This window comes from Ceratosolen solmsi, unplaced genomic scaffold (assembly GCF_000503995.2).
Source record: "Ceratosolen solmsi marchali unplaced genomic scaffold, CerSol_1.0 scaffold29, whole genome shotgun sequence".
NCBI lineage: Eukaryota > Metazoa > Arthropoda > Insecta > Hymenoptera > Agaonidae > Ceratosolen > Ceratosolen solmsi.
This window is the reverse complement of record NW_011948417.1, coordinates 846,152-858,469: the sequence shown is the minus strand read 5'-3', so window position 1 is coordinate 858,469 and position 12,318 is coordinate 846,152. Positions and strand designations below refer to the sequence as shown.

Here is a 12,318-nt window from a genome sequence, read left to right as displayed (position 1 = left end):
TTATCATAAAATAATCTTTCCTTACCAACTAAATCGTGCTCGTGTCTCGCGCATTTTATGCATAATTTGTGCCTCCTCGATACAACGGCGTCGATGCATTTTATGACTCGTGGCGCATCGTCTATCTTGCGATTATTGATAGAGCGACGTACATTGTCAGCGAATAAAAAATCCTGATAAATAATCTCGTGCGATGAGCATTTAATCGAGCCGGATTTATTATCGATACGATTGGACTTGATCGTACTATCAGGGCACAAAATAGTAACTGCCTCGCTAATGACGTCTCCTCTCTTGGACTGGCAATCAGACTCTCCGGCTCTCGTCAAATCTTCATTGGACTCGTCAAAATTGATTTGTCGTAGCTGTGGCATTACGAGGGATCTAGAGAAAGGTGATCTAAGAAAGGTGACGGGATGAAGGTTGTAATAATCGTTTGAGCGTAAATATGTGGGAAGGGATGCGTGTGTCTCCGTGCATTGTTGGCTCGCTTCGTCGCGACCGGAAGAGCCGGAGGCAATCGTCGAGCCGCTGTGCGCTTCTTCTACCTCATGCTCATCTAGGCTAATATATTCTACGTGTAAGTATCGGTGGTGAACACACGCATAGTCGCATCAATTAATGGTGGCTTCGTAATCGGATTTCGAGTCCTTTAAATCTCTCTTCAGCCTGTCCAGCTCATACATCACCTGAAAACAATACGTATCGTTTAGCTCCAGGGCTATTTCCATTTACCTTATACGAGCAAATGGAAAATGGAAAATCGATTGTTAATCGTTGCAATAATGCGTATTAAAAAAGTTTATACAATCATTGAGAAATGTTTTTATTAACTCAAAGCGTTTAAACGAGCATTACAGATTTTTTTTTTTCATTTGTCAGAAGCCTCACAATTTACAATGATAAATGAAAGACGAGATTTTAGCAGGAAATTCGTGAATCGGAAGAAATGAAAGCAACTCACCTCCAGTAATGCCGAGCCGCTCCAAGCTTGCGTGCGACAGCTGTCGGAACAGTATTCGCCATTCTTGTTGGTCAGCTCGGGTAGACCTCGCCACTGGTTCGTCGAGGCCTCTACGAGGTGTTTCGAGATAATGGCCTCGGTCGATGATACGGTACGTTTCAATTCGTCCTCGCCACCGACGAGAGCGGCGAAGTGCAGCCGCGCCCTTAGGAAATAGCCGAGGGGCCAAAGCCACTCGGGACCTTGGTGATAATTCCAGCCATTGGCGACCTTCGGGTCGTCCGAGTCGTTGGCATTATTGTAGTAGCCGTTGTACGCCCAGTCCGATGGATCTAGCGTCTTCATTCCCAATGGGCCTAATAGGATATCTTGAGCGTTCTTAAGGGCTGTCCAGGCGTGACGAGGCTCGAACAAATCCGGAGACTTTGAATATTGAAGAGAACACGAGGATAGTAAAGCGATTGTAAAGTGCGTCGAATTATAGATTTCGAGGACATTATTTATTGTAATTGTCAATGTATGCTCATTTAAGTTGCAAATAAATAAATAAATAAAGATTCAAATGCCATTTAATAATGGCCAATAACAATAAAAAGATTCCTCTTCGAAATAATTTATAGATTAGATACAAACGTCCTCTTTAAAAACATCCTTTATTTATTTATTTTATTTTTGTTTGTTTGTTGCTTTTATCAACTTATTTAAAAAATTTACTCACAATAATCATGGCAATTGGAAAGTTTGGTCGCAATTGGTAATCACCCCATGCTTGTGTTGCTCCATGAGTATCTTTATAAATACCACGTCTATTAATTAAATCGGGTCGTAATTCGCCTTCCCTTGGCACTTCATCGATGTAATAATAAAATTCAAAGTTTTCCTTTATTTTATCAGCCCACTGCTTGTAGCTCCAAGTAACTGTCGTCGTACCTTAAACAGTTAACAACAATTTTTCTTCCAATCTCTCTAATGCACAATTATCATGCAATCATAATTGATCCAAAAATATAAATACTTGTAATATATTTATGATTTTTATATTTTATCTTGATTTAATCTTCCAATAAATTTACTTATTTTTACAATAAATAAGGTTCTCCTATATCTGTTTTAGCATGATCATTATCATTAAAAAGGCATTGGTAAGTGACGATCTTTTAAAGCAATTTAAAAAAAAAAAAAAGAAAGATCATTCGTTTATCAGAGAAAAAGTAAAGAACGATGATAAAATACTTATGTAATCATGACATTGTAAAAATTTTTCAAATAATATTAATGAATAATTCGTACTTTGAATAGTCGACGGTATGGTGTATAATATCAACCACCTTATATAAAAGTTTATCGATAATCTGACTTTTATAAATACCATCTTGTTCTTTGCGCTGAACGCTGCCGTAAGGATATAGATTTTGCTTGTACAATTCCGCCAAGAAGTCCAAAGTGCTGTAACTCAATCCAACGATTTCAACGGCCGAACCGTCCCTTGGCGTTGCGGGTTTACCATTATTGCCGGCCTTCTCCGACGAGCCCATTTTGTCCATCCAAGTGCCGCAGTTGGCATCGTTACCACCAAACACAAAACCAGTGTCCAGGCTCACGCCAATCTGGTTGTTGAATCCGCGATCGGTCATGTGCTCGTCGATCTGTTTACCTGCATTCCGTTCGCGAAAAGTTAAACCTTGAAAGTGCACGGACAGGGCTTCCTGCATTACGTCCTGCAATGGTTGCTCCTGCAAGACATTTAGTCATTAATTATCAATTGTTTCAACTCTTATTCGCATACATCGTAATTGCAAATATAACTTTGCAGTTGAGCAAGGAACCATTTAAATTGATCCTTATAAAAGGATAGACAACAATTTTAGATGAGAGTATTGATAATTGAAAGAAAATGTAATTTGCATACATTGGCTTTTAATATGTAATGGATGAGAGTGAGAGATAGATAGAGGGAGAGAGAGAGAGAGAGAGAGAGAGAGAGAGAGAGAGAGAGAGAGAGAGAGAGAGAAACAGATGCTATTAGAATGCTCACTTTTAATTAACAAAAATTTCATTTTAAACAATTTTGGAGAAAAAAAAAAAGAAGAACATCAAGTGATCGCTGCTTGTTAAAGATAAATCATTAGAATCTAATCTCTTTCAATCCCTCTATTATTTTACTAACCATAAGATACACAATTATCAGAAAATAATTAAATCAGTTGCAAATATATTCTCAGTTAAGCTATAATAAATAATATTTCATTAGAATGATTAAAATGTACCACTTCTCCGGCTGGGAGTGCAGGCGAGTCGTCAGTTGGAAAAAGTCGCGTCACGGTATCCGATAGAATTTTCAAGCCATCTGGAACTTCTTTAATATAACACTGAATTGTATAAAACCACCACCACACGGCATCTCGACAATTAAATCTAGCAAAATAGTTTTTAAAATTTTTTTTCAATAATACTCACGACAATTCATAATGTCGATTAAATAAATTTAATATACCTGGCATTTGCGCCTTTATCCAAAAGATTTGGTATTAAGCCATGACGAAGTGTACCTGCATATCCTAAAATTATATATCTAGCCTCTTCGTATCTATTAGTTAATAATAATAAACCTCTAAGAGCTATAAACGTATCTCTTCCCCAATTTCTCACGTATCCAACTGCAAAGTGTGGCAATCCAGCGGACATAGTCGAACATTCCTGTTCTCTTTTACCATCGACCTCGCGAACTTTCGGCCTTGGTGGTTCTAAATTAGGCGACAGATCGGGTAATTGCGCTGACTTCACTATACCTCCCATTTGTATAGAAACTAATGATAATAATCTAGTAAAGTCCGTTCCCTCTTTTATAAAACTGAAAAATTAAAACATTTATTAACAACTGTCTGGTGAATTTATAAATAATGTGTTTATTGATTATTACCTTGACATTAAGCTAAAGCAACGTTCTATTAGAATAGAATATATGTTCACTACAATTACGTCAAAGTAACACGGCACTAAATAACGGGGAATTAATTTAAAAGGTTCTGTAGCTTGCTCCAACCATTTACCAAGATCAGCGGTGCCTCGATCTTCATTTAAACGTTGCCAGATGTAGTCTACAATCAAGAAATCAAATAACGAATCTTTAACAACTGATTCAGTGTAAAAGCCATTGGTCGGTAAAACTTCGGCTCGCGTATTAAAAATATATAATATCTAATGTATTATAAGCTTTGTTTTCTCGATAAAAAATTCTTAATTAAATTACGTTTTTTTCTTCTTCAATATTTACCTATTAACCAATTTCCTTGGCGAAGATTGATGCAAAGTGGATGCCCAAGATCGTTATTGGATCGAATTTCCGCAAGCAAAGAAATAATTCCTAGTAATAAATAATGTTTTGTAACATTAATTCAATCAAGGGGAAAAAAATATACAAACACAATTTCCAACACTGGCAATGTCTATTATAATAACTTTAACTACATTATTTTACCTAAAACTAATTGTGCACTGTTTAACGGATATTAAAAACTAATAATGAACCAACTACATAAAAACGTAGGAATTTCAAAAATAGCTTAAAGATAAAAAAACTTTTTTATTTGTTAAATTAACGTATGATTTACGTATTTTTAAATTAGTGACAGTGGCAAATTTACAAACTTACAAATACATCGGTAATATTTTTAACGTGGCTGCAAATATAAACAATTACGAGCAAATTGCGTCCTTATATAATTGAAAGATATTAAACAAATACCCTGTAAGCCAGCGTAAACGAGGGGCCCGTAACCAGGTATATTATAAACGCCAAATTTGTTTGCTGTCTCGTCGCGCTCTTCTTGATCGCATCGATAAAGTGCTTTATTGAGGTCGGCAAAATCCATGCGTGAAATTATTGTATGTAATTCTGAATTATTGGTCGACGTGACAGTGGAAACGACGTCGTTCAATTTTTCAAGAGCTGGCCGTATATTTGCATGAAGCGATACACTAAACAATTAATAAACACAATGCTGTACCGATCTGCTTTGAGGCGCACAAAAGCTCCTATTAATGTTCATATTTTGATAATTCCTTACCGAATAGCAAATACAGAACCGGGCTGAAAATTAATGAAATTTAACTGAGTTATTTTAGGATCGCCAGAATCAACTTTTTCGACCATTGAAGAATTACAAATTTGAATATGTTCCTTCATATCCGCTATATATTCCGAATAGCCATTTATATAATTTCTATTCCTTTTATACTTTTCAGGATTACAAAAAGCTTTACCGTCGCCTCTGCAAAATTATCAGATCGTTAGATACTTTTGTACGATGTGACAAAAGCGATAAAATATCTAAAGTACAACATAAAATAAAAAAAAAAAGATTTTATAGACCATATGCATGTAACTGTCATTTTTATGATGTATTACTATAAATAAGCGTGAGCGTATTATAAATATCATAAATCCAAAATTTTAACAATTTTACCAAAGCCACCAATTAAATAGTGAGCCGTTTAATTGAAAATTAGGTATAAATTATATATATATATATATATATATATATATATATTTATAATAATCTTTACTTAGATCGTTCATGAATTAATGACGCCTCGAGGATAATTTCTTCGACTACGCCTTCCACTCTTAACGGTCGAATGTTCCTCCGCAAGTCATTAGCATCCGGATCTGGATGTTTAAAAACTGTAAATGCTACAAGAACGACGCTTTGATGAGTCGTTGGTGAATGTCTAGTAATAGCCACTATATCCTCATCTATTTGATCGACAAAGACCTATAAAAGGATATATCATTTTATCACTTTAATTAATGTATAGTATTTGTATTTAAAAAAGAAAAACAAATAAATCAAAATAAATAAACGGAAGCTGAAAAAGTGAGAGAGAAATGTATCGCAGTTTACTTGTGAGAATGTATTCTGTCCAAGCCAAAAGTGAAGATCATTCAAAGCCTTCTTGGCTGGTATAAGAGCTGACTTAAAACTAACGTATTTTTCGTTTTCCTTTACTAGATCTTCATTGTCAATCCAGGACGTATATTGTCTCTCTTCGTCAACAACGTGAATCTACAAAATATCATCATATTATATATAATAATATTAACAATATTATATAGTGTAAAATTAATATTATAATATTTATTAAAATGTTTCAAATAAAAATTAATTTAATTTACCTTTATTATAATAGACAAAGTATACTATAAATATATGTTTTTTATATCGATAGCTTTATTTAGGTAATACTTCAAAATGTTTTAATATTTTATAATAAATCGATTTTTATTTCTTATGAGACTAGATTTTTTTTATAAGATATGAAAAAACAAATGCTAACGTCAACCGATTGTTAAGTTAGGAAAATTCAAATATATTTAACATTATTGATAATAGAATAAGTGACTATGATAGGCTTACAATATCCTCACTGTCGTCGATTAATAATAGGATTTCATCAATAAAGCGTAATAACAAATGTAAAAGGAAAAATCCAAGGAGGTACTGACGTGGTGAGGTATCATTTCGTCGTAACCACGATTGCTACCACTGGCACAACAAGCCATCGACACCAGTGCAGCACTAGGTAGCAGGTCGAAGACGCTGCGCTTTTCCACCGGAGTCGGATTGTCATGCGTCTGATCGAGAAAGAGAGCGTGAGCGATACCCGGGACTAACGGACAGTGTCGGGGTTGAATGAACGCTCCCACGGGATCCCCACCGAATCGGTAGATCAGCCGACCTTCTTCGTGGCTGTCCCATGCTGACATTGCCTCTAAAAATTATATTATATTATTGTAATCATGAATTGCAATGACAAAGCATCACGACCGATATATGATTAAGATCTTGTCTCACAATGACAAATAATAATTCCATTGTTTTATTTAAAAAAAAAAAAAAAAAAAAAAAAAAAAAAAAAAAAAAAAAAAAAAATAATAATATACTTACCCCTAATTAATGACGTTATGCCAAGACGATTAACAAAAATATTATCCTTTTGATCAGAATTTGTAAAAAGTTCGGCAGCCACGTACAAATCAGGTTTTACCGCCCTAGCACTATCTAGCATATACTAAATGCAAAAAATAAATGTAAATAATATTTTACAATTAATAATATTATGAGGTAAGATTATATGTACATACTTCAGCGACATGAATTGGAGTTGAATGGCAATTATCAAGCCTAATACCATCAAAAATTTTAGCTACTTGTAGAACATACTTTTGCATGTAATCCCAAAGGACCGTGCAATCGCGTGGATCATCACCGTACCTAAACAATTCATATAACATTATATAATAATTATATCAATAAAAATATGTGAGAGACTCGATATGAAATTTTCTATTTTCTACATATTCTTATTTATGCCAACATCTGCTATCGTTACAATTGTTTTGTTTTTTGTTTTTTGTTTTTCAAATCAAAATTAAGAAACTTTCATCCATATACAAACTAATATTATAAATGAAACAATATATAGACAAATTATTTATGATAATAAGTCAAAAATATATGATTCCAATATTTCTATACAAATAACAAAATTTTCATATTTTTTTTTTATTTAGTTAATATCATATCTATAGTTTATATATGAAAATTCAAATAAAATTCAAATTACTTGACAAGTCAGAGATGTAAGCATTTTACCTTAATTTAACGCTATCACCCCATGCTATAAGTTCTCTACGGAGGTAAATATTAGAATCAGAATCAGCAAAGTTTTTGAAAGGATCGCTGTTCATAACCCATCCATTGTGAGCCATTAAATGACGCCCATAATCCGAATACATTATACTTTCTCTTTGTGTAAATGACTTAGGACTTCCGAAATCTGTAAAGTATCTTTAAAAAAAAAAAAAAAAAAAAAAAAAAAAAAAAAAAAAAATTATTTATTAAAACAAACATAGAATAATACAAAATTTGATATAACAAGACATTCCATAAAAATAATTTTACCTGGATACAAGAGGATGTTTTTCGCTTACTTCCTTCAATTTAGGCCCATCCGTTTGTACCCTGAAATACCTAATACCGGCAATTACATTTTCTACAGCAGCGTTTAAATGATCTTCGACTTCCTTAATAATAGCGTCATTGAGTTCCTGCAATTTCTTCTTCAGATCCATTGAGCATTGCTTTAATCGATCATCCTCGCTAAGACAATCATTTCTAAAATATAAACAATTACGTTATAAATGTAAATATTTACGATCAAATTAAAGATTAATTAAAAATTATTTTGCTCCATTTAATAAACTTACTGCGATATATTATACAATTTTAATGCAAGATCCATATCTATCGTAGCTTTTAATCTACGATATTCAACATCTCTAATTATGGAAATACTTTCGTTATTTGTGGAATCTGCGTTTTTACGTTGTCGATTACATTTGGAAGCCATTAGTAAAAATTCCGACACGATTGCATCAATATCTGCAGTGTACAATTCATAGATTTTTGCTTGAGGTAAAAAATAAGTGTGCAGCGCGTGGCGTATAGACTAAAAAGGAGAATATCAGTGTAATGGTTAAGGAATATGAAAAAAAAAAAAAAAAAAAAAAAAAAAAAAAAAACCATCCTGAGACAGGACAGTAAGATGCAAGAAATTTCTATATTACGAACATTCAAATGATCTTCGTTTTCAATAATGGACGGAATGCCCTTGTCCTCCAATTCTCCCGACGATGTTTGCAATGTCAAGTCAAATAAAATAGCATCTAAAAGATAAGCGGGACGTAGATGGGGCGAGTTGATACAATTATAAGCACATTCTGGATTACTTAGTAAAATTGGACTTTCATTCGCTACGTGATTTAAAACTATATCACAAATACTTAAAACCTACGAAGAAGATAAATTAACGATCGTATGAAAATCATAGGAATAATAATAATAATATCTTAGGGTTGAATACACATTTTTCTTACCTTCCATTCCTTTCGTATTTTGCGTATTAATTTGTCGATATCATCAAAGGATGTCACTTGATTTGGAAAATCATGAAACGAAGGATTTATATTTAAGTGATCACTGATACTATAAGCTGATTTAGAGGCTCCTATTACCTAAATAAAAAAAGAAAGCTTCATTGTCGCGCAAATGTCCGTACAAAAATACATATCAACAATCCAAATCAATAAGATTTGATAAAACATTAATCCTAAATAAGATAAATGTCACAAAAAAATCAATAATTAACAATAGAATAAATTGACCCGAATTCATAAATTTTTACTATACTATTTTGTATTTTTTTGTTTTGTTTTTTGTTTTTTCCCTTCAAATTGAATGGAAAGATTATTAAAAAAATATTTGAAATTAGTAATACCTGTATAGGCGTAAAGTGAATCATATTATAACCGGATTGTTGAGAAACTTTTAATTTATCTTCCCATGTGGAAAATGGTCCCAATAATTTAGAAAGAACTGTTTGACATTGGATACAATCCAGTGGTATTTGATCATCGTTCGCACCAACTGTCAACTCTGGCTCCACTAACAAATAGCCGGATGAAAGTACTTTCCCATCATGGTCTTCTCTAAATAATCATATCGTCGTTAAATGCTAATCATTGTAAGTAAATTTTTACTATGCAATAAATAATTTCTTGAAAAAAGAAAATTGATTATTTACACAATGTATTAAGACTGATATAATATAAAGTATATAGGCATTAGAGTGTGTTCTATCGATCAAAATTATCGGCTAAATTTATTTGTAAAATCCATTATATTTGTGGACGATTATTAATTTTAATAAAAAAAAAAAAACAACAACAACAACAAAAAATACTATTGTATTCGAACTCGAAAATATGACAATTGTCTTACCGTGATTCTTGTATATAATAATGAAAAGAACCAGCGAGTGATAGTCGTAAGAATGCTGATTCGTGGCTCCATGGTAATTGGTAATACGTACATCTCTTGAACGGATCGCTAATTAATTGCGGATGATTCGTGAAAACATCAACATTATGTCCAAGAAGAGATGATCCTAATCTAAATTCTACCACCCATCCTATTAACAAAATATAAAAATGACGAGCTTATAAATTTTAATAATGAAATTTACACAAATGCACACAAGCGCATTAAATAGAAACATTTTTTTTTTTGTTTTGTTTGGTAAAAGTATTTTTTAAATATTAATATACTCTTATGTAACGGTAGTCTACCTTTCTTAAGTTTGTATAGATTTCCATCCAAGTGCTCTCCATTATTCACAGTTAGTACTCGGACTTGATCGTCATTTTGTGTGTCTGCAGAAAATCCAAGATTTTCCATGATCTGGTTTTTCCGCTAAGGTCAAATAAATTCTTTACTGAGTTGATATTAAAACATAATTGTCAATTTGATTTCATTACTATTTCATTCGATTATAATAAAACAATTGAAAGTTACGTATTTGTCGCGCCTTTAGCTTATACGAAAGTATATCGAAATATAAATAATATTTTAACTAACATCTATCAATAATCTATAATAATAATCTATCAATGGCAATTATATTTCTTAAAGAACAATATGAATGTGATATTAATTATATATATATATATATATATATCACTCTTGTTAATGAAATGTTGTTGGTAAAAATGTTCAATCCCTTAATCGCGAATAATATTTTAATTTATTATTATCAATCTATAGATAAAAATATATTACCTAATATTCACTGTTCTATTGAAATAATGAATAATATAATGAATAATTATATAAATCAAAGCAACTACTTTCTTGCTCCTCCTATTTCATCTTTAAAGCCGACTATCATGCTTAACAAACAAAAAAATATGCTTATTCGTTTAAAAATATGAATGTTTATGTTCAAGTTGTAATAGACATTCAGATAATATAACGGTTATAACGAGCAAATGCAATAATTATCAGACCAATTCTATACTATAATTTAATATAAAGTACATACGCGGCTAATCCGCGCAACAGAAAAGAGCTAACCAGTTGACTTTTCCGCTTAATATAAGTTATTAGTACAATGTAATTACTAAGCGTGCAAAAACAAGATATTGCTTTACTAAATTTCTGCTCTATGGACATGCATAAAGCGCTCGTTTATTGTTACAGTTGCTTGAGTTACATTGCTACTTTGTGTGGAAATATCCCTGTACTTTCTGACAACGACACCTCGATCCGGCGTTTCTCATCTACTTGAAATACAGAGAATATTTTGTCATTGCAAAAGAACGCTTCTAACGATTTATGATACCGATTAACACTTTACTGCCCTCGGATCGTCACGTTCATATAAATCTTCTATTTATAATTCATGTAAGAGGTAAAATAAAGTATATGTTTATTAATTGCTCTTATCGATTTTATAAAAGTAAAAAAGTTATATCACTTAATGGCACATGCGTTATAAAAGTATTTATAACTTAATCATCGACATCATCAAAACTTGCATATCCGCATACGTCACAAAGAAATTTTTGAAATTTTGAATAAATTTTCAATGCAATTTTATATCATAAAAAAGAATATTTCATCCAAAATAACCGGATTACAAGAAAATTACAAAAAAAATGTACACAACATTCTGTTTTATCAAATTATTACAAAAAAAAAAACTCTTTTTTTTGTTTTTTGTTTTTTTTTTTTAAATTCCTTATCACTTATTAAATAATATTTATGAATTCTTAAAAAATATTTATAAAAGATTACTCTAAAATTAAAAATATCTATAAGCTACTCTATTTCATGAGTTATATTATTCGTCATTATTTTGCCTTAATAAACAACATTATCAGGAATTAACATAAAATTTTTATGGATATAATTAATGTCATGGTATTCTTTAATAATGATATTTATTATAATTATTGATTTGTATAAAAAATTATTTGCCCATAATTAAGGAAAAAAAAAACAATTTATATATATATATATATATATATATGTGTGTGTGTGTCTATGTAATAAATAATCTTTATACATTTTATATTTATATAAGTTTCAAATTTTTTATAATTGGCACTTTTTCAAAATTTTATTAATTCACAATGTGTACTAAGTTGTAAATTAAAATGCAATTTTTTTTTTTCTTAACTTTACTATATACGCAATTCAATGCATGTTCTATATAGATAGATTTTGAAATATAAAATTTTTATAAAATATTGTAAATAATGGATTCGAAATGCTAAAGTTAATGGTGAATGGAACTTACGTTAAACCAAATTATTGTAAAGTATCGCTGAAAAAAGTTTGCTATCTTCTTAAAGAACTGTCGTGTAGATTCACATAATCGATTCTGTAGTGCACCCATTGTATTTGCCAATAATTAAATATATTAAATAAGGTATCTTTTACAATTATATT

General features: G+C 31.4%; 1 protein-coding gene across 1 annotated transcript; it reads right to left on the bottom strand.

The window, feature by feature from the left end:
• Positions 1-13: 13 nt before the first annotated feature.
• Positions 14-12,318, bottom strand: LOC105359595 (glycogen debranching enzyme). Its single transcript, XM_011496219.1, has 24 exons — positions 12,167-12,318; positions 10,155-10,278; positions 9,808-9,997; positions 9,305-9,515; positions 8,904-9,041; positions 8,599-8,817; positions 8,235-8,476; positions 7,930-8,142; positions 7,621-7,815; positions 7,110-7,239; positions 6,913-7,036; positions 6,471-6,736; positions 5,869-6,030; positions 5,531-5,739; positions 5,032-5,235; positions 4,710-4,942; positions 4,239-4,328; positions 3,885-4,062; positions 3,459-3,815; positions 3,232-3,379; positions 2,331-2,697; positions 1,683-1,888; positions 965-1,387; positions 14-689 (listed from the first exon to the last, which is right to left on the bottom strand). The coding sequence occupies exons 1-24, from the start codon at positions 12,263-12,265 to the stop codon at positions 615-617; spliced, it is 4,803 nt and encodes a 1,600-aa protein (XP_011494521.1). The 5' UTR covers positions 12,266-12,318; the 3' UTR covers positions 14-614.